This window comes from Hesperophylax consimilis, chromosome 9 (genome assembly GCF_061612785.1).
Source record: "Hesperophylax consimilis isolate HC1 chromosome 9, BYU_Hcon_1.0, whole genome shotgun sequence".
Taxonomy (NCBI): Eukaryota; Metazoa; Arthropoda; class Insecta; order Trichoptera; family Limnephilidae; genus Hesperophylax; species Hesperophylax consimilis.
Genome location: NC_142844.1, coordinates 5,377,775 through 5,400,276, shown reverse-complemented (window position 1 = coordinate 5,400,276; position 22,502 = coordinate 5,377,775). Strand labels below are relative to the sequence as shown.

At 35.4% G+C, this 22,502-nt stretch overlaps 1 protein-coding gene across 1 annotated transcript; it reads right to left on the bottom strand.

The window, feature by feature from the left end:
• Window positions 1-1,667: 1,667 nt before the first annotated feature.
• Window positions 1,668-10,810, bottom strand: LOC149420838 (acyl-CoA Delta-9 desaturase-like). The gene is made up of 4 exons (XM_089635576.1): window positions 10,591-10,810; window positions 7,357-7,487; window positions 4,574-4,779; window positions 1,668-2,454 (listed from the first exon to the last, which is right to left on the bottom strand). Exons 1-4 carry the CDS (start codon window positions 10,808-10,810, stop codon window positions 1,962-1,964), a joined length of 1,050 nt encoding a protein of 349 aa, XP_089491702.1. The 3' UTR covers window positions 1,668-1,961.
• Window positions 10,811-22,502: the final 11,692 nt, after the last annotated feature.

Below are 22,502 nucleotides of genomic sequence, written 5' to 3'. Positions count from 1 at the left end.
GATCACTCACCGCGCAGTTGCAGGGTTGCCGCAAAGCTGCCAGCCTGCAGCAGGGCTGCCACAGGTTCTTAGTTTTACTTCTAAAAATTGTTTGTTCCATATGGTCACTTTTGCCATAGAAAATAATTTTGATGTTTTATAAATAGCTCTTCAGTCTAATATACTCCTTATACATCACATTTTGTATGACTTGCAATTTAAAATACTATGCCGGCTAGTTAGGCTCTCTAGTTACTTGCAACTGTCTTCATATTGTGCAGCATAGTGTATTGTTCTGATTGCCAGTGCAAGTAGTAAGTTGTTGTTGTCGGTGCTTGTCAGTTGAAGTTATTTGTTGATTCAATTAATGTGCGATTTTTGTTTTGAATTAATAAAGACGTTATCACGTTTACGAATTGATAAATACATATTTAATATATCAATACGGATGAAATGGACTGAAGTATATATTGACGGCTTCCGTGGTCTAGGGGTACGGCTTTTGAATAGCAGCCTGAAGGTCGCGGGTTCAGATTTAAAATAATATATAGTTCCAGAGTAGAATATACTTTCAGAATCGCCCTGGTTTAAAAACACCATTCAGAATTGAAACAATGATTTAAATGCCTTTGGCTGTGTTTAGTGACTGATTAGCCAGGTACTTCCCCACCTTCTTCTTCCCATCTCCTTCCCCTCCCCACTACCTTCAACCTCCCAACATACCCCAATTGGGGATGTCATAGTTTCACTGGCTCCAGACGTTTGGGAAAAGTTGAAACTCTTGTGCGGTTTCACGTAACGAGAAAATTGGACTAATATGTCGGTTGGAGTTCTTGATCGAAATTTTATTTTTGCTCTAATTAGCAGATGGCACTTTCTGCCATATGAGCACCGAAGTCATTAATAAAGTTATAAAACACCTAATTATGTTATTATTTACGTTATTAATTACAACTTCAACAAAATTTTCCCACAACCTTGTTAATTGATTATCATAAAGCCGTGTCTGCCTAATTTGAATATTTTATTTTAATATTATTATACAGCGCTTTCATCGTTTGAAATAACACTATCTATGAGTTCGATATTGAACTAAGATTTAAATGGTTTGAGACTTGGATATTATATTAATTAGTTACATCATAATATCGACAGATGGCACCAACTTAAAACCTATGATCTCTGAAAACTTTCCAACCTGCTTTGTAATATTTATTGGGGCCTCTAGGTCTCTAGATTTATTTTTTAATGTAATAAATTTTTAGATACATGTGAATGTTTTTTTATTCTGTGAATATCGTGCAAGAGTCCTGACTGCTCCGGTCAGTTCTAGAGCCAGTGATACTATGTTGTAAGGCTGAAAGTAGTAGTGAAGGTAGTGGGGGGAGAGATGGGGACGGTGATGACGAACCTGGCTATTCAACCTGGTCAACAAACACGGCTAAAGCCATTTAAAGCAACGCAACTGAATTACTGATCTTATTAATTTTCGCACATGAAGTCTTCATAACACTCATTTTCACTCACTTCATAATTACACTTTCAAAGAAGAATTTTTTAAATGTGAGATGCCCTGTATTCTTATACACCCAGATACACGGAGGAAGTATGCATAGACCAAGTTGAATCCAATTTATATAATATTATATTTCTAAAAGAAATAATGCACACTAGAGAAAAACCTTTTTATTAGTAATGAAAATACCTTCATTTTCTTATAAACAAAGATGGTACAATAATATACTGCCTTCCCCTTTTGAGAAAACAGCTGCTACAATTTATTTCATTATTTTTCATGTTGTGAGATGGTTCCATACAGTAAATGAAATAACACGACGATAAGATTACCATCGGTCGGATAGGAAGTACTTTTAGGCTACAGATTTTCTGGTATAATTATTTTCCCATTTTGAAATATCAATTATTTAATTGGTCTTCATTTGAACGTCATTATTATTTGGTAAACTCGTAAAAAAAAATTTTTAGTTATTTTTTTTCAAATCATTATGTTCTGCCTTTGGTACATCTTTATTTCCCAGTCCCGAGAGACTCGAGTGACTTCCATCTCCTGTTCTCAGCACCCGCTTTTCGATGACATCTACAGGGGCCGCCTTCAGGTCGTAAGCCCACCCAATCCTGGCAAAGAAGTCGATAAACGTCTTTGTGAAGTTCAGGTATCCTCCTAATTCCCCAGTTTTGTAGTCCCATGGGAAGGTGTGATGGTAGTTATGGAATCCCTCCCCCATGACGAACGCACACACAAGTACGTTTTCGGCAGGATTGATGCGCTGGTCGTAAGGCTTGTTGCCGTAAAGGTGAGCAGCGCTGTTAACGAGCCAGGTGAGATGGAGGCCAGTGGCGTAACGGAACGCGGAGCACACGAAATATGAGTTAACCAAGGACTCGCCCCATAAGTACATGGGCAACACTGTTGGCAGCACGAAGCAGATTAGCGGCATCAATATTAGATAATACCTGGAAAGTTAGAGCTTTATTTAAGTAAGAAAAGGAGGTTCTGGGAAGGTAACAGATATGAGGGTTGGGTAGAAATCTTGGGATCAATGTGTTCAGGCGTGACAGACCTACTAATTTATCTCTTCTACTGCGACGAAGGCGAGGTAAAGATACAAGTTAGAGAGGTTAAAGGGTCTCCTCAAACCAGACGCTCGCGATGTGGCACCAAGACGGCATCAAGATTAAGTAATATCTGGAAAGTTAATGATATATTTAAGAAAGGATAAGGAGTTTTGGAAAGGTAAAAGAAATGAGGGTTGGGTAAGAATCTAGGCATTAATGTGTCCAGAAGTGACGGACGAATTAATATTTACATTCCACTGTGACGCAATGCGAGGTTAAGGGAGTAGTTGGAGAGGTTAAAGGGTCTCCCAAAACCAGCCTCTCTCGATATGGCAAGCTGGTGGACAGGCCCAGCCAAAGATATTAGAAGAACGAGATATGCTATGTTGTCAGTCGGACCGTAGGCGGAGTACTACCTAATTAGGGTACTTTGAACGGTATCGGGACGTGTACGCACAGAAATCTGTTATATGTATTAGTGCGGCTACCTTAGCGTAAGCGAAGGTGTGCAGTAGTATTGGTGAACGAAACCGGCGACACTCGGCAAAACAATTCCACACAGTACGAACTGCTCATAGCACATCTCGTTCTTCTAATATCTTTGGGCCCAGCCCAGGCACACCTCAGGGTGAGGTGTGTAAATTCCCAAACCACTTGGGGCGATTTATGACAGAGGTGTTAGTTTTCTGATAATTCGTTCCAGAGCGGCGGTACCCAGAACCGCTTCCCAAATTGCAAGTTTATGCATGTATATACATAAATTTGCATAAGTAAAAATTTGCATTTATGGAAATTATATACGTTTATGATTTTCATAAAGGCAATTAATTAAATTAATATATATATATATATATATATATATATATATATATAATTTAATTAAGTTATTATATATGAATAAGTAGCAAGCTACGTTTGGTGACTTAATGTAGGTATCACTCTTGATTCTAAATTCATATTTATATGTACACAATTTTCGATAAACCACCAACTTTATTTTTGTAGGAAAGGCTTTGTTAGTGCTAAATTTCTCACTAGATGGCGTCGAGACATATTATGTCTTCATTTATTGGTGAAATATTTTGATTTGTCAAATATTATTATTTTTTTAATGATAAACTAATGTTTATAAGACAAGGTTTTATGCATAGCATAAAGGATAACAAATAATTATAAGCAATAATTAGTCGCCTGAAATATCATTACAAATTGAAAATATCTCCCGAGCAAAAATAAATGCCGCCAAATGCCAACAGGAGGAAAAAATATAATAAGCAGTAGTTGTTGATTGAGGTACAAGTACATATTGAATTAGTTGGCGAGTTGGAAATAAGCCGACATAGCTCAGTGGTTTTAGAGCACCTGACCGGACATCAGAAGGCACGGGTTCAATTCCCGTTGGCGGAATTTATTTTTACTCGGGAAATATTATCATCTTGTATTGATATTTCAGGCCACTAATTATTGCTTACAATTATTTGTTATCCTTTATGCTATGCATAAAACCTTGTCTTATAAACATTAGTTTATCATTAAAAAAATATTAAAGATAAGCAATTCATAATAATTATTGAACGAAGGGAGATTGAAATGATCATGTGAGCTTGTATAGTTGAATACTATTTCATGTTGAATGTAAAAGGATGATCAACACTAAAACTTTTAACTACAGAACTATGGTAAGCTAGTATCGGTAATAACTAGAAGATTCGAGAACCTTCATACGTGCAACCCGCATCCCTTCGAACCTACTGGTGAAACATCGTAGGGACAGCCCATTTACCAACTTGCGATTGCATTATTCTCAGTCAGTCAGTCGGTCGGTTTGGCCGTCCCTCGCATCACGTCCCGCCATTACCTCACCGTGCAGCTACGGACCACGGACCCACTACGCCCGGCTTTGCACAACCATAAAGGAGAGGTTACAAATTATCACAGACTCCGCGGGATTACATTAGCGCCATGACCTTGTGATATCATCCCTGGCCTAGGTCGCTTTGAGAACATATTTTCTTACTTCTTTTGGAATGCGAGGATGGGTTCAGCGTTTAGGTCAGACATGTCGACAGCGTGACCTTTGGCCTTAATCTCAGGGTGCTTTTTAACTAGCAGCCACCCCATGTGTGCGAAGAAGAATCCCCTTGTGGCGTTATAGGGGTCTGCATCGGTCTCGCTGAACTTGTGGTGCATTCGGTGGTCCCGGGCCCAGTCTATCACGGCATCCTGGACATAAATGTTAATAGGTTATAATAAAGCTTTACATAATTGCTATGTCCAACAAGAGCCGCCAGCCAGATATTACTATTATATGCGATTTTTAGTAGAATATTAACCGCACAAAGCAAATGCTTTGCGCTTTTATAAAAAAGGCAAAACGAATATAAATCACCTCATGCGTACTTATTTATGTTTTCATTCATTAATAAACATTTTGAAACAATGGTTAGGTGACAATCATCTATATTTAAAACCGAAGAAATCTTACTTTGGGGCATTTACACTAACGGACAAACAATACATTCAAAAATGACAAAATAAAAATCGAATGTATCTATCCGAGACACTATCTAGGTTACAAACCAATTTCATTGGAAATTTGGTTTCCATTTAAAAAGGTAGATGCCAAAAAATTAGAATTTTAGTTGCTGATAAGAATTTATTGTTAATTCTGAATTATTAATATGAGATGGATAAGTATGACGTTTAATAAGTAGGTCCCAATGGTCAAGTTGGTTAAGTCGCCTGTCCCGGTTAGATGAGAGGTCCTGGATTCGATTCCTAGTTGTTACCGTTATCTTTTTTTTCTGTGTCTCGTTCTGTTTTATGTTTCGTTTCGATGTATTAGTATTATCTTTTTCTTCTATCAAAAAATACTAAAATAGACTCTTGTAAACATTATTCTGACAATTGCAACTCATCAAAATGCTCAATACAGACAAAAAAATTCAATATGAACAATACAAATTTTAAATGTGTGTAAACTTTAAAGAATTTTCCTCAAACTAAGAAATATTCTTCAAAAACCGATGCTAAAGAAGATTAACTGTACATTTGCCCATTTTATTCTACTCTATGAAATAATAGGGGATGAGCATATAAAACCAACTTAACCTCAATGGATATAATCCAAAGATGACCCATTAAAATAATTCTAAAATATCCGTCAAATAATTCGACTCCTGTTTAAGCGAAATTAAAGTTTTAATCTCGAATTTAAAGTTTTACAATTCAATAGGATACCAAAAAAATGCATTACTTCAAATCCACAAAGACAAGCAATAATAGTCATTGGACACCATACCCAGAACCACGGAACAAATAATATTCCCTTAACTCAACACAACAACGGCGCTACATCATTATACATACTCAGCTATTTACCCGAATCCAAAAATCACTCGATTAATCCACAAGAACCTCAAGTAAAATAAAAAAAAATAAAAAATGAATGAAAGTTACGGTTTAGATTTCTTTGTGTTTTCCAGCCTTTGTGTTTACATTACTAGAAACTATTATATTAGGTATCAATAAATATAAAATAAGTGTAGTACACCAAACTATTCACAGGCCCAATATATCGAGATTATTGTATCCATATCAACCCCAGTCAGACACCGTAACCCATTACATCTTGTCAGCTGGATACCTATTTTTTTCTATGTTCAATGAAGCGGGACGCTTTTGACATCAAACAACTCTGTCTAAAGACGCGAGCTACATTTCGAAATAAAATTTGTCTCAATAAGGCAAACCTAGCTAGCTATTAATCTAACATGATTATTATTAATTTGCAGGTTTTCACAGTGGATGACATTTAAAATACTGATTTAGACCGGTAAGTGGCTGAGTTTGCATCGCGCTTAGGTCCCACTCAGGTGGGAAGCGAGTGAGAATAAGGCATCCCAAATTGGGGTAGGTATTTTATGAGGCTGAATGGTAAGGAGAAGGGGATGGGAAAGAGGAATGTTGTGAAGTATCTGGCTAGTCAAATCTGGTCACCAAACACGGCCAAATCCATTTCAAGCAACGTTTCAATTCGGAATGGTGGTCTTACACCAGAGCGATAATGAGAATTTCTTCCACTTTGGAACTGGCAGCGAGTAAACTAAATATTATTTTTAATTAATGAATTGTGAAACTAAACAAATTCATCAAATTAAAATTTACTTTCGCACGCTGGGATTTGAACCCGCGACCTTTGGATTGCTAGTCGAGAGCCTTACCATCGATTAAGGAGGTGTTTTGGCTGGTCCTCCATCACAACACAAGCAACATTTTCCTTTTTTACTGTGGTGATAGTAGGAAATTTTCAAGTATCGTTAGTCACGGGAATGTTAGTCTTTGATTTTAAAATAAAATCAAAAAGCATATGACCTTGTAAAAATAACATAAAAATTTGCAAGATGCGTTATTGTTTTAAATCATTATTAATAAAAGCATCGAGAAATAAATTCCACACTAGATTCTACAGCAATTAGATTCAGTGCATAATATAATGAATAATCAGCTTCTTTTTTTTAAATCGGTCTAAGGCATTGATTTTTCGAGAACTCCGAAAATATGTGCTTAGGGAATATAGTTTTTATTATTATTATTTTTTCTTTCTACTAAATCTAATAAGGAAGTGATTCTGAAACCTTAACCCAAGGAATCGATATCCCATGACAACGTATCAATAAATGATATATGTTTCATGGTAACAGAAGTGTTCTTGAAACGATTTACGGAATTATGTCCTGAGCCACTGATGCGATTTTAAGTCCCGCTGAAACCCGGAAAAGGTGGGACCTGAAAGATTACCTGAAAAGCCATGAGGTTGAGTATAGTCAGCAGTATTTTCAATGGCGTTTTGGCTTTGTAGGATTTGTGGGCCCAGAGCCTATGAGATCCAGCTGTGATGCCCAGACCACCGATGTAAACATACACAAACGCTGAAAAATAAAATAAATTATTATAATACACACGAGGGAAATAATAAGGCTTGAAATAAAGAGTAAATAAAAAGAGAGAAGTGATGAAAGAATCAAAACATCTGAATCATAGCAGTACGTATGTGGACAAACTATAAGGGTTTTTAATTCTCTCTTCTTGCAGAAATGACATGATGAATAGTTAGTTAGGTAAAATGGCAATGATTACTATTAATGTTACATTTCTTTTCCATCGTTAAATCCATTTCCGACATATAGGTCCAGAGAAAAATTATTTTCCTCAGGGTAATCTTTAGGAATGCTGTGTAGAGATTCATTTTGAGGAAAAAAAGAAGCTAACCTGCGTTTTGAAAATACCTATTTTGAAGAAGGTAGGAAACATAGAGTAAACATTCCACAAGAGTAAGAACATTCCTAAGAACAAGTTATCAGACACATATTATTACAAAATTGATATAAAATCCTCACCTACCCCCTTGGGAGCGGTTGGGATTTTTGTGCGGTATTCAATTCATATAATAAAAAATAAAAATAAAACAGATTCAAAAAACTTTTTTACGAAATTCCGTTGAATTGTTTCTAAGGGAAAATAAAAATTATAAAATGGAAATATATTTTGGCGTGGAAAATTAAATTATCTTTTTTACTTCGATTGTCATTTAGAAACACCTACTGAAGTTAGCGCACTTTACCTCCAGACATCCTATATAAAACCTCCGTCCCAGGCTCACACAGATAATTTCCTCGAATCACTGACTGCACTGCTTGTCTCTATATTTATACAAAACAATGAATTAGTTTAATGTGGGGACATAAATGTTAATACTTAGGACTTAAGTAATATGAAAACTCAAAAATACATCTCATTTTGGCTTTTCATGGTTTTAAATGAAGGCCTCAGCACGGGCAAGCCACCCAGTGAGGCCTACATTACTGGAAAACATAAATTGTAACAAAATAATGTACCAAAAAAAAAAAAAAAAAAAAAAAAAAAAAGCAAATCATAATTTCACCTAGAAGAATTTTTACTACCATTACAAGTTGTATCGATCATATTACGAAAATCTAAATTTGAACCACAGGGAGCTGTCTTCACCACTATGTAACAGATCATGGTGAGATATTACTGAGATTTATGAGCTTTAGACTAAAAAAAATAGCCAATGATAATGAAAAAATAAAAACCCTCACTAATAACAATCAAGGTCAAATTAGATGAGGCATTCCTGTTTTTTCTTCTTCTTTTCATCTTTGTTCCTTTAAATTAATGGCTAAATATGTTATTTCAAATGGTCACCCTACATGTTTTTTTTTTTTTTTATGAGAGCACTACACAAGAGTCTCAACTGCTCCTAACCATCTAGAGCTTGTGAAATAAACCAAATTACTTAAATAATTTTTGCACACGACTTCAACCCGCGACCTTCGCCTGGCTAGTCGAGAGCCTTACCAATTTAAATATTATTTTAATTATTTTCTAAAATTATTAACCTCGACACAGGCTAGTTCTAGCGAGGTTAACAATTAGAATATAAGTAATGATACCGCATATGACGAAACATTAAATAAATAATAAAGTAAAGCTATCGATACGGTCTATGTAAAAGGTTTTCCAATAAGAGGTGTTATTTTGATATTCAATCGTAAAAGATCAATGGTTTCGTTGCTTGTGTGGCACGTAGCGCCGTCTTGTTGAAACAAAACGTTTTTCAGATCAATACCATCCAATTTCGACCATAAAAAATCATTAATCATCTCTCGATAGCGTAATCCACTCACCGTAACTGTTGCACCAGCCTCATTTTCAAAAAAATAAGGTCCTATGACTCCGCCGGACCATAAACCGCACCAAATAGTCACACGTTGAAGATAAAGAGGCTTTTCAACAATAATTCTTGGTTTTTCCGAGCCCTAGATGCGACAATTTTGCTTGTTGACGAAGCCACCGAGGTAGAAATGGGCCTTATCACTCCTTCATTTGATTCACTCAAGTGAATTTTAATAATTTCAGTGCGTTGTTGAAGCGTGTTTTGTTCCATTTTTATTGATGACGTGGTTTCTACTTGTCAAATGTCAAAAAATGACAGCTTTAAAAGTAACATCTACCAAAATAGCGGGCTAGTCAAAATAACACCTCTTATTGGAAAACCCTGTATAAAGCGCATATATAATAAGAATATCATTTGCATCAATATACCTTCACTGTGAACTGTGCAGAGCAGGTAAAGTCTTTGTTGGTGCTAAGATATTATCTATCACGGAAAGATTATTTATGCACGTCGCCCTTCACTTTTTCTTATCTTTCTTACAGATCCCTTTATGTGATTGGACTTGTGTTTAAATATGTAGGTACATTATTATGACTACTATATTATTTATGCATATTTTATTCTGACTTCCATTATTTGTACGTGCCATAATTTTTGCATTTTTGATCAACAAAATTTATAAGTCTTATTTTTTCACCTTTGTACTTTGCCGAATTACAATAAAAACTCGACACGAGAAACAACATATTTGAAAATGGTTGAATTTATGATTATTTGCTCTAAGTCTTCAACAAGACAACCTCTATAGGTATACACAAATGATATAGTAGGTTTATGCCAGTAACCTGGAATATTAATAATACGTCCAACTAAAGTAAAATATTTTTAAGTATTTACTTGTATTGGCTCTGGCCGCAAGCCAGCTAATATTTGAACATAAGTCCAAACACGTAAAGGGATCTGTAAGACTGAAAGAAAAAGAAAAACTACCGATGTAGTTATAGTGATTTGTTTTTGGGGTATTATGTATTGCACATTTGCCCTGATGATGGACACTGCAATGCTGTCCGAAAGGTTGGCTAAAGAATGAGGTAGCGCAACACGGCATAATACCCCAAAAACAAATCACTATAATACTTTTGGACGTGGAAATCTCAAATTATACATACCTGTAGTTCCACAAATATGTTATTAATACCCTCTGTTTTTGACACAAATTACTATTATGTGAACTGACAGAATGAATCTAAAGATTTCACAGCCATTAAGGTGATTTTTCATTTAAACGACGAAATACAAATCATCACAATATTATAATTATTATGGGTACCTACACATTAAATTTGTCTGCCACATGGAGGAGCCGGTCAGGAGGAGGTAAGCTCCGTATAGCGCCGATATGTGCAGAATCGTGAACAGCACGACGTTCCTCCACACGATCTGCCACTGGTGGTCGGAGGCTGATTTGCTGGAACTGGAGGGGGAGGCGTGCTCGCTGTCCAAGACATCATCCTCGAATAGGACCCCCGTGGCGCTGGAGCTGTTAGGCGGCATCGGTAACTCTCTAAACAAAAACTGTATTCAATTACAAAAATTGATAAATTTAATATTTTTTTAACATTAATCCATGCTCTGAGGAAAATTATTTCCCTCGCGGTTTATATCATCTTTGGGGAGGCTGTGTGGAGGGTCCTATTGAGGAGGCAAATGAGTGAACACGGGTTAAGAAAAGACCCATATTGGAAGGAAAAAAATGGAGTTCGGAAAATCGTTCCACAAATTAGTTGTTGTTGTGTTGAATGAGTAATAGTAATATTGAAAAAACCCTTAACTATTCAGAAACCCTTAACAATCTTACTTTTATGAAGCCGTTATCTGAACTTGTATTTAAATGTAAGAGTGCTTGAATTTACTTGGTAGGTACAGTTACTGAGCAAGGAAAATATGAATCATACCATACCCGAGGATCTTATAAACTTGCGTTGACTATGACTGAAGATTGGAAAAAAGATAAAAAAGCGTTTTTAACAGTCACAAACAACTGACAAAGAAAGAGCTATAATATTCGAATTACATACCAATTCACTACACTAACTATTTCAATCTCTCCGGTATAGTGGTGTTAAATGTTACGTTTTTTCAAAGTTATACATCAACCTTCTTGCTACAATCCAGTAAACTGAACTGTCAGGCTAGTTGATATTTATTGTTAAATAATAAAATTGACCATTCCAAATTTTTGAACTTTGACTCCGGTAAATGGACCCAAATTAAAATATCTCTATTTTGGTTGCTTTTATGTGTGTTTTAAGTGAAAACGTCCCAGTTACGGGGTTACAGGTAGTGAGATGTATTTTGTGCATCTTTTCACCTGTTCTGTTATTGGAAACTGGTCTGACATTAATATTTTAGAAGTTTTTTTTTTACATTGCAGATTTACAATTGGCCAAAGTTGGAAAAAAATCTTTGTAAAACATTACTGACCCTTGACATGAGACTTGTTAACAAAGTGGCAAATAACATAAACTATAGATTTTTCATTAATCTTTTTCTCTAGAAATCTAGATCTGCCTTATTAACTTATGCTGATGAATTGATGGTTTTTAATATAAAATTGATTCCGATTTCTGAGTTTCGTAACTCAGCTGTAGATACCGATAATCTCCAAATTTTACAAAATAACGGCCTTTTTTAATTACCAAATTGCAAATCGTTCTTTTTAAATAAAAAAGACTGATTTTAGTTCTCGGTACATGTGATATTTGAAATTTCTTGATTCCACTAGTAGACCTTTAATTTATTTTTGTTTTTTGCTAAGCAAAGGTATTTGTTCACAAAGAAGATATGTAACATTATTTATTAATTAATTAACGCCCTTTTTCGGGGCTTTGACAAGATACGAGTCAGATAATATAATATTACATGTTCGTAGGATAATATGGTTTAAAATTTTATGCCAATATCTATTGTCGGATTCCATACATAAAGAAAAGTAGGTCGCACACACAACACAAGATTTTCATTCCAATTCCAAAAATTATTAATAAATACGGCCAAGGAACGTTCACTTATCTTTTATATTCTATATTTAATGAAATGCCATTAGATGTAAAATAATGAATCAATCAATCAGTATTTTAAGTATATTTGTTTACACATTGAAGTTGTTCAAGTTAATTCTATAATTGTCCTCATGCAGTAACCTGCACCTGAACTAAAAAAAGCTGAAAAATGGCTAATGGATCAAGATTTTTTTACTTTATTTATTAATACATCAGTATTCATGGATTGTATGCATTTAATTGTGTTATTATGCCTATGTGTGTATATTGAGTACATCTGAGTGTGTTTGCCTATGTGTATGTAGTATGTTGTGTACCTCTGAGTGTGTTTAAGTTTTTTTTTTTATTAATTTAAACGCCCTGATGGGCTTTTACATTATACATAATTTACTGCATAATACAGTGACAACAGAAAGTTTTTATTTTTAAAAAATCAACACAAAAATAACAATTTTTTTAAGATACGCAATCGCTCTTTAAATATGCTACATAAAAATCTAATTCAGGTATCTCTTGAACACAGGCAAACTTATATTAAATATGTCGATATTTGAGGTGAATTTGTTTCCAAGTGTGTGAAAGCGAGAAAAAGGTCCATGTATGTGATAGTTGGTACTAAAGTTATTGCTGCAGAATAATATATTTTGCCTAGTTGCTCGAGTAGGTACTCTGAAATCTATGAATTGCAGGAGTTCACAACAGTCTAGTTTGGAGTAAATAATCTTAAATAAAAAAGTTAGGTCATTTATTTTTCTTTTTTTTTCTATGGAATGTATTTAGTAAGAATGTGTAGTTTATGTGTTGAATAGGTATGTGTAATTTGAAGTTAATAAATTGTGTAATGTTTTTAAGGTTCCTTTGGTCATAAACAAAGGACAGAAGCCAGATAGATCTTCTTAACGAATTAACATTTTGTTCGTTTGATTTTCAACTTCCCGCGGTTTATCAACCCTTCAATCTTAACGAATTAATATGTCACGTTGTGTCAATTTTTTGTTTCGACAGGGATTAATTCATTGAAGGATCCTTTTAATTGGTTGTGGTAACTTTGGTTCTTTTTACATGAGGCGTGTTACATTCTGTATGGTTTGAAAATAAGACAATGACCGACTACCCTGATTTTAACTACCTTTTCCTACCTTGTTTGCTCGCCCAAACGTTTCAGGATGCTGCAGTCAATAATGTGCTAATATAATGAGACAATTAATTACAAATTAAGTACATGAAATTCACTATAGACAATTCAATTCAAGATGCACAAGATTCTAAGTTAATGATTTGACTATGGATTGTTAGTTTTGTGAGTTATTTCTATGAGTAGGTATTTTCGGGAATAGCTAGAGACAAAACATGTGTTGCTTTCGATTGGTCTCCGTCCAAATCCCATCCATCAACGTGACCAGCTCGAGAGCAGCCAAGTTGATGGTCCAATCCCAACACCTCCAGAAATGAATTGAATATCGCTCAGCGACAGATGAAATAATGACATGTTTTGCCTCCTGCCGGAGGGTGATGAAGGTGGAATGTGGGTCCTTGGTGGTAGCTGTTGATGTTGATGTTGATGATGAATGATGAAGATTCATCTTATACCGTTAGGTACAAGGAGCTGCTCTGGTCCGGTGGCATGATAGCCTGGTGTCAGGAACCATTTGGGCCACGTGGGTAGCGCGAGGTTTAGGTCGCGTCAACCTCCCCCAAATCGATGATGAGTTGAGCTTCGCCAGCATGCCGAAAATTAGGAGTCCACTCTACTAACCTCAAACATAAACATATACTGAAGTGGTTTGCATCAGCAACGTCAGGAGTTCGGGAGTCCCGTGAACACCCCTCTGGTTTACGCTCGTAAGGATAATGATGAATTCAGCTTCCGTTTGTTCGACTTCGCCTCTGCAGTCACGCTACTCCAAATAGCTCCTGGCTCCAGTCTATACAGCTTCTCGTTCCAGTAGAGGTAATGACACATATTTATCATATGTACAATACAGAACATACTTCAAGTCTTTCGTCCACACTCAAAATAGTCATGTCAATATTTAATTTGGATGAGGGCGTCCATCCGACATAACGAATGTTCCCTAGACGGGAGATTTTACCCCACTTCAAAGTCATGGTCATTCGCTCTATCGTTTGTTACCCTCCGTTCGCTTCAAATATCAAAGAATGGTAGAAATTGATATCCTCGACTTCCGGCGCTAAGGATCAGGGATACTGGAATCATCAGCTCGTGAATCTGAAATCATCCGATCTCCGTCAGCTCAAACGGTTTCAGTCGGAGTCAATTTCCAACCTAATTCTGGATGACTTCTCCTCCTATAGTGGGGAAAGTACTTATTGAATTTGACAGGAAGGACGTCAGAAAGCGCCGAAACAACTTCATATTCGTCACGATCCCTTCGTTCTGTCAGCGAGAAAATCCTCCTCACACGCCAGCCAAGAATAGCATAGCCCTTATCCGCTTTGTTCCTTCGTCTACCAGCTAACTCAAGTAGGAAAGCCCATTAGCAATTTTCGTTCCCTTCGATCTGAACTCAGTGAAAGCGTCCTCTCACCAGCTGAAAATACTCGAAACAGGGGTCTATTCCGGGTGACTATCTAAGGCTGGTCCGCCAACACCTTCGACAGAAACCGGTGCTTTTACGGGAATAACTCAACCACACCAATAGCAGGGGAAAAAGCCGGCGCTGCTATACTAAAATAGACGTTATATCGGTATCCAGGGTTATCGACTTTGCTAACACAAGAGTCCCTATTAGGCAAGCCAATCACAAATTTCGTTCCCTTCGCTTTTGTCGCTTTGGTAAGATAGGACAGCCTACGGAAAATTCGTACACTCCGTCCCCGCCAAGCTTATGAAAAATGAAAATCTCACTTCATAGAATAGGAATGCCAGACAGATGAATTCTCCCGGCGGCTAGCTGTAACCCGCTGCGTTATCCCGATTCAAAATGAATGAAAAGAGTGATGTTTGAATAAGTTATATTTAATTAAATATATTTTATGAATTCCGTATAACCTAATCGTTAAATATTATTACTGGAGAATTATTAAATCATTTTAAATTGCAGAAAAAAAATTGTCTAGCTCATAAACAATGTCTATTGTTGGATGATCTAAAGCGGTTTCAGGGTAACCGTTCTTCGTCCCTTTTTTAATGGCCAGGTCTCGTAATTTATGGCCTCCTTCGCTAACGGGTACCTATAGTGCTCAAGTTAAATACCCTTACTTCAAAATACAATTGGATTATTTGGTTTACATTAAGGAAATAAGTGTTAATAATTAGGTTATAATAGACTTACCGATACATCTTAGTGTCAACAATCCAAATAATTATAAAAAAACAAACACAGTCACATGCAGAAAAAACTCATGCTGTTAGAAAACCGCACCTTCTACACTAAATGATTTTAGCCGTGTTCGCGTCCCGACGATTAATTCTTGTTGACGCGCTTCCTAGTTTTTACTCACTCGACTATCTTAAAACGCTGACCGATCCTGATTATTCCTGACCGTCTCCTAGACCTTGAAACTCTGACCCCCTTGACTTTATTTCCCGCCTCCCAACGTTTTCAAAACCTGACTCTCTTGAACCGCTTTTTTCACCCTCGACTATCGACTTTCTTCTTCCGTTCTTCAACGCTAACTGTCTTGAACCGCTTTTTCTAACCACGACTATCGACTTCCTCCTTCCGATCTTCAACGCTAACTGTCTTGAACCGCTTTTTCTAACCACCGACTATCGACTTCCTTCTTCCGTTCTTCAACGCTAACTGTCTTGAACCGCTTTTTCTAACCACCGACTATCGACTTCCTTCTTCCGTTCTTCAACGCTAACTGTCTTGAACCGCTTTTTCTAACCACCGACTATCGACTTCCTCCTTCCGATCTTCAACGCTAACTGTCTTGAACCGCTTTTTCTAACCACGACTATCGACTTCCTCCTTCCGATCTTCAACGCTAACTGTCTCGACCGTCTCCCCGCGCTTTCAAATCCAGACTCCCCCTTCTCAAACCAACCCCCCCCAAATCACCATATGCGATTTCTAATTTATGTTCTTTTGAATTCTGAATGCTTTTTGTTTTCAAAAGACAGAAATGCACTAAAGGAACACATCAATTATGGCCCTAGAACCTGTCACATTAATTTTAAATCGTTTCAAAACCAATAAATTGTTACTTCTCCAGTAAAATGTCTAATTCTTTGTTCAAAGGATGAAACTTGACTACCCCCAGTCCAGTGGCGTGTTGGCCCACCAGCATTTTAGCTCGGCTTACTATTATCAACCACCATCACGGAGGTCTCTGCCGATACAGTGCATGTTCCTATTTTTTTTTCTCTACCCTAATAAATCTAAACACTTGTTTTAAAATCAGTTGTCCAACATCTGGTAATCTCCTATGTCGTGAGACCAACTGAAAATTTCTTTCCCACCATAATAAATCAACAATAAAAAAAATTTATCCCAGGGCGAGTCCATCACAATTGTAAAAATTTGTGCTGCACACCTTCAATATTTTTTATATGAATCTGGTAGTACGAGGACCACACTATTGAATTGTATTCTAAAAATCTGGGTACTAGCGACAGATACATGATTTGTATAACCTTTAAAGAGTCGAAGTCTTTGATTGTTCTGATTATAAATCCCAGTGTCTTCATGCCTTTGTTGGTTATTTGTTGTATGTGATTTACAAAATTTAATTGAGTATCAAACATAACTCCAAGGTCCCAAATTTCGTTGACTTTTTCTAAGATTTCGCTTGCTATTGTATATGTGAATAATAGTGGGGTCTTTGTTCGACAAAATGTTAATGTCTTACATTTATCAATAGGAAGGAATAATTTGTTAGCTATACACCAATTATGTAATTTTCCGATGTTTGACTGTAAGATTAGGCAATCGCTTATATTAGATATTCTTTTGTATAATTTGATGTCATCGGCAAAAAGCAGAACTTCTACATCGTCAAAACAATTTATGATATCATTTATAAATATAAGAAAGAGAATGGGGCCGAGGTGACTCTCTTGCGGTAGGCCACTGCATGAAATAACTTAGATTTGGAATATTTAATTTTGACAAATAAAATTCTTAGACAAGTAACTTGAGAACCAATCCAACAACTTGCCTCTCATTCCCAATGCATACAGTAAGTTTACTAAGCAATAATTTATGGGATACTTTGTCGAAAGCTTTTGTGAAGTCTGTATACATACTGTCCACTTGTTTTTTGTTGGAAAAAGATTCCGTAATATAGTTGTGGTAGAGTAGCAGGTTAGTAACAGTTGACCTTCCAGTAACAAATTCATGTTGATTTTTATCAATTACTTTGAGTATTGCTGGATAAATTATATCGAGGACAAGGGATTCAAATTTTTTTGGAAGTGTTGATTGTATACATATAGGGCGGTAGTTTGTAATGTCTGTGTATAACCTTTTTTTAAAAAATAGGGGTAATAAAACTAGATTTCCAAGGGGTTGGAAAATGTCCAGAAGAAAGTAAGTGGTTGGATAGTGCGGCGAGTGGACCTGATATTGCATGTGCGCATTGTTTAAGATTTTTTAGCGGTATGTTATCTGGGCCCGCAGATTTGTTAGAGTCGAGGGAAAGGATTTTGTTTAGACATGATTCCCGTGTAATGCGGTAGTGACAAAATACTGCCAAATAAATGTATTGTATTTTGATATACATACGATTGTACGTTGTCATCCGATATTTCGTCTTCGTATACGCTTTGGAAATGATCAGCAAACAGATTTACAAAATCAATGGTGCTATTTGCTATTTTGCCATCGTAATGCATTGTAGGAGGGTAGTCGGTACTTTCATTGTTTATTTTTTTAACAAAGTTTCACAGGTTTTTTGATCCTAGGGCTTTTTTCTCAATGGAGGTTATTTGTGCTTTATAGCACAGTTTTGATAGTGATTTGCATTTTTTTCTCGTTTCTGAAAAGTTTAAGTAGTCATCGGTTTGGTAAGTTTAAAAATTTTATGTAACTGTTTTTTTTGTTTGAGTAATAGTATAAGATCTTTGGTCCAGAAGCGCATCGTGAATGCAAACCGCTGCTATTTCCGCCTACAAAAACAAATAAAATCCAGACTGCTTTCCAGAACCACCAAGGTATTAGTGTACAAAACACTAATTAGACCAGTGCGTACGTACGCAGCCGAGACGTGGGTTCTAACTAAGAAGAATGAGGGAGCACTGGATGTTTTTGAAAGGAAAATTTTAAGGCGCATCTTCGGACCGGTTCTAGAAAATGGATTTTGGCGCAGACGTTATAACAATGAGCTCTATACTCTGTTTACGGAGCTAAACGTCACAAAGTTCATAAAACTGGGAAGACTTTGGTGGCTAGGTCATGTGGAGAGAATGACCAAGCATCAAGAACCTAAGTCCCTGCTGAGCTCAAGACCGATAGGGAGAAGGAGCCTGGGAAGGCTAAGGTTAAGATGGAGCGACAACGTCCTCAAAGATTTGTCTGCCTTGGAGCTTCGAAACTGGAGAGCGCTGGCGCGGGACCGAGATGAGTGGAGGAAGACTTTTGAGGAGGCCAAGACCCACCAGGGGTTGTAGAGCCAAAAGTGATGATGATGATGATAAGATCTTTGGAGAACCAAATTGGATATGTTCTGTGTTTTGGTATATACGAGGGGACATGAGATTTTATATTTTCGGAAAATATATGGTAAAGTTTTTTTAGGGTTTGTTCAATGTCATCAGTCAAAAAGGTCTAATCTGTATTAGTGAGTTGATAGTTAATAGAATAGTAATCGGCGTTTTTGAAGTTGAGCGTTGTTTGTTTCAATAGGGGTTTGTTTGTGTACATATTTACTACAATGTGTAAGGTAGGATGATGATTATCTACCGGTACGAGCTGATCGTTTGACATTTCAACACATAGTTAAGAGCAGTTTGAAAGGGCTAGATCTAGAAGGCGATCACATTCATTGTATACAAAATTATATTGGTGTAGATTTAAATAGTTGATCATATCTATCACTTCACGTGCTGGGTCATTAGAATATTCATTAGTAATATGACCACTGTCACTGGAGTATGTTGTTAACATCTGAGTGTGTATGCCTATGAGTGTGTTTATGTATGTTGTGAACCTATGAGTGTATCTAAATATGCTATGTACCTCTGAGTGCGTTTGCGTATGAGTACGTTGTCTACGATTATTTATCTATCTATGACTTTGTATTGAAGACACTAACTTGAAAATTTATTCTTCTATAAGTATTTTCTGCATTTTGGCTTCTCGTTATATATTTCTTTTAGTGTTATAAAAATGACCAGCTGACAAACCTCTTTGTATGTCATGTATCGTTTGAATTAAAATTCGATGATTTATTTTTTTACGCCTTTAACTATATTTAACTTCAGTTTAGATTTTGTTGTCGTTTAGTGGTTTTATAAGCGAATGAGTCCAACCAAAAATAAACATTGATTTGGAATTGTATTTTTTAATTGTGTTGCGATTCCGTATGTTGCCATGATGTCCGAAATATACTTATGAATAATGATTGTAGCATTAAATTCTAATCGTTTTACGGGTTGATTCTTATTACCAAGTCGAGTTCTTCTTGAGGTTTATCGTTATCTTCCCAAAGGCTTTATGCTCCGTCTCTAGTTCACCTCTTGCGCTTTTCAATAATGTCTACAGGGGTAGCCATAAGCCCAGCCAATCATGGACATGAAGTTAGCGAAGACATTGTATTGGTGATGTCAGTGGAACTAACTCAGCAGTTGTGTAGTCTCAGGGGAAGGTGTGACTGTAGTTTTGGAAGCCCTCTAAATGGCGCTGAGTGGCCATTTGATGACAATGTTACATTTGAATTCGTTGCTTGATTTGCATACAAATCTACAGTTTTATAACGAGATTGATGAAATTTCGCATTCTTAACCTTTAAACAAGTGGAAGTTCTCTGTCTACATGCGATTTAATAAAACCACCCCATCCCTTCTTTCACCCCTTAAAGAAGAATTTGGATACTTATTGATGAAATTATGCACACATAACACTCCAAATAAGAGGAAAATTACTGTCTACAACGCCGGAGACTTCAGCTTATATTATTATACAAGTTTAGTAAGATCTGGTTTCTGTTCATTCGCGGTAGAACACGTCAATGGTAAGAACTAAGAACATCTTTCCTATGAGGTTACGCAAGTCTACGTAGGTACTTAAAAGACGTGGTACAATATCTACACTAATTTAAGATATTGTTTTTCACACAAAAATAAATTACTGTTCTGTAAAAACCGTCGGCATGATTATCTACCGATAAAATAAAATTTCAAATTATATTTAAACTGATTCGGTGAGCTCAAAGACCTTATATTTAACTTGACGCATTTTCACTAAAAAATTTGTTTTAAAAATGAATATAAAGCAACTTCGTTTTCAGGAGAGAATATAAAAAAAATATTTGGGTATATAAAAATATGTATATAGAATATAAAAAATATATAAATAGAATATAAAAATAATAATAAATATATAAATAGTATATAAATAGAATATAAAAAAAATATTTGTAGTTGGAAAACGACGACCACATTAAACATGCATCTGGTCAACTACTCAACAAATTAATCAAAGTTTAAAATGAATTAAAGATATTAACTATTCAAATAATGACATTTAAAAAAATACATTATTTTTGAAAACCATCAGTAATTTCTAAATCAAAAAGAATTTACTTAAGATCTACATGGCGCTTTGCCAATCACTGCTATCACGGTATTATCGGATGGGGCAATGCAAAAGACAATATCCTAAAATCACGCCATAATATTAATAATTCTAAAAGTCGTTCTAAGAAATAGCACTGACACTATTTTCAACATTTTTATTTATATTTTCTATTTTCCTTTATATCAATTAAACGACACTATTCTAAAACTAGTATACTCAACTCTGAAACAATATAGTAACATTTTAATCTCAAATAAAAAGCTGGATACAAAACATTGGGAGATAAGAAATGCATACTGAAACCAAAACGACTAAACTGCAATAAAAACACATGTCATATATTTAAAATTATTTCAGAAAAAAAAACTACATAAAATACTTAATAATATTAGTATCTGAATGCCTGTACAGTTTTAATTTTTGTAGACGAAAGTGGCGCCATCTTTTATTTTAAAAAAGAACCAAAATTTTAAACATTTTCATTTATATTTTCTATTTTCCTTTATATCAATTAAACGACACTATTCTAAAACTAGTATACTCAACTCTGAAACAATATACCTAGTAACATTTTAATCTCAAATAAAAAGCTGGATACAAAACATTGGGAGATAAGAAATGCATACTGAAACCAAAACGACTAAACTGCAATAAAAACACGTTTCATATATTTAAAATTATTTCAAAAAAAAAACTACATAAAATACTTAATAGTATTAGTATCTGAATGCCTGTAAAGTTTTAATTGTTGTAGACGAAAGTGGCGCCATCTTTTATATTCAAAAAGAACCGTTGAATTATTCAAACAGCATCCCCGATGAACTTTTTTTTTACCAAAGTTGGAATTTCTCCAACAATTTACAGACCAATTTTCAGCAATTTTTTTACAATTTTCCCGAAAGAATTTTATTAAAAAAAAATAAAAATTTCCGAACATTGAAAATTTTAAAAACTTCACGTTACATCAAAAATATATATCCAGGATCAGAAATTTCTCAACATGAAAAATTACCATTTCCAGATGAATAATAAAATCAAAAAGATAAACGTCTAACCAAACAAAACGTTTTCGAAAATCAAAAATAAAAATTGAAAAGAAAAATCTCACTTATGAACCCAACTTCACGACGATATTCCAGTCACGTTTTCTCGCTGCCATTGGATCCCCCGATATTATTTTTCGAAAGAAATCGGATATTTTTGGAATATGTTCGTTTTGGTTTTAAAAAACACAAACAAAAACACATTTTCTTAAACACATAGATAGTACTGCAATATACTGCCTTCCACTTGAGCAAAGGTCTTCAATTGATTTTTATTTTTCATTGTTATGTGATGGTTCCATGTATTAAGTGGCAAATAAGATTTACCTATATTGGGTAGAAAGTACCTTTGAAGGTTGATTTAAGAAGATATTAATTATTTAATTAGTTTCCACCTGAAATTTGTAATAATTTTGTAATCACGTATAAGAACCTT

Coding starts and splice junctions, on each gene's coding strand:
- LOC149420838 (XM_089635576.1), bottom strand. CDS start 10,810: ATGCCGCCTAACAGCTCCAGCGCCACGGGGGTCCTATTCGAGGATGAT. Junction 4,780..7,356: donor TCAACCTCATGGCTTTTCAG/GTAATCTTTCAG, acceptor ATTTATGTCCAG/GATGCCGTGATAGACTGGGC. Junction 2,455..4,573: donor ATCCTCGCATTCCAAAAGAA/GTAAGAAAATAT, acceptor CTAACTTTCCAG/GTATTATCTAATATTGATGC.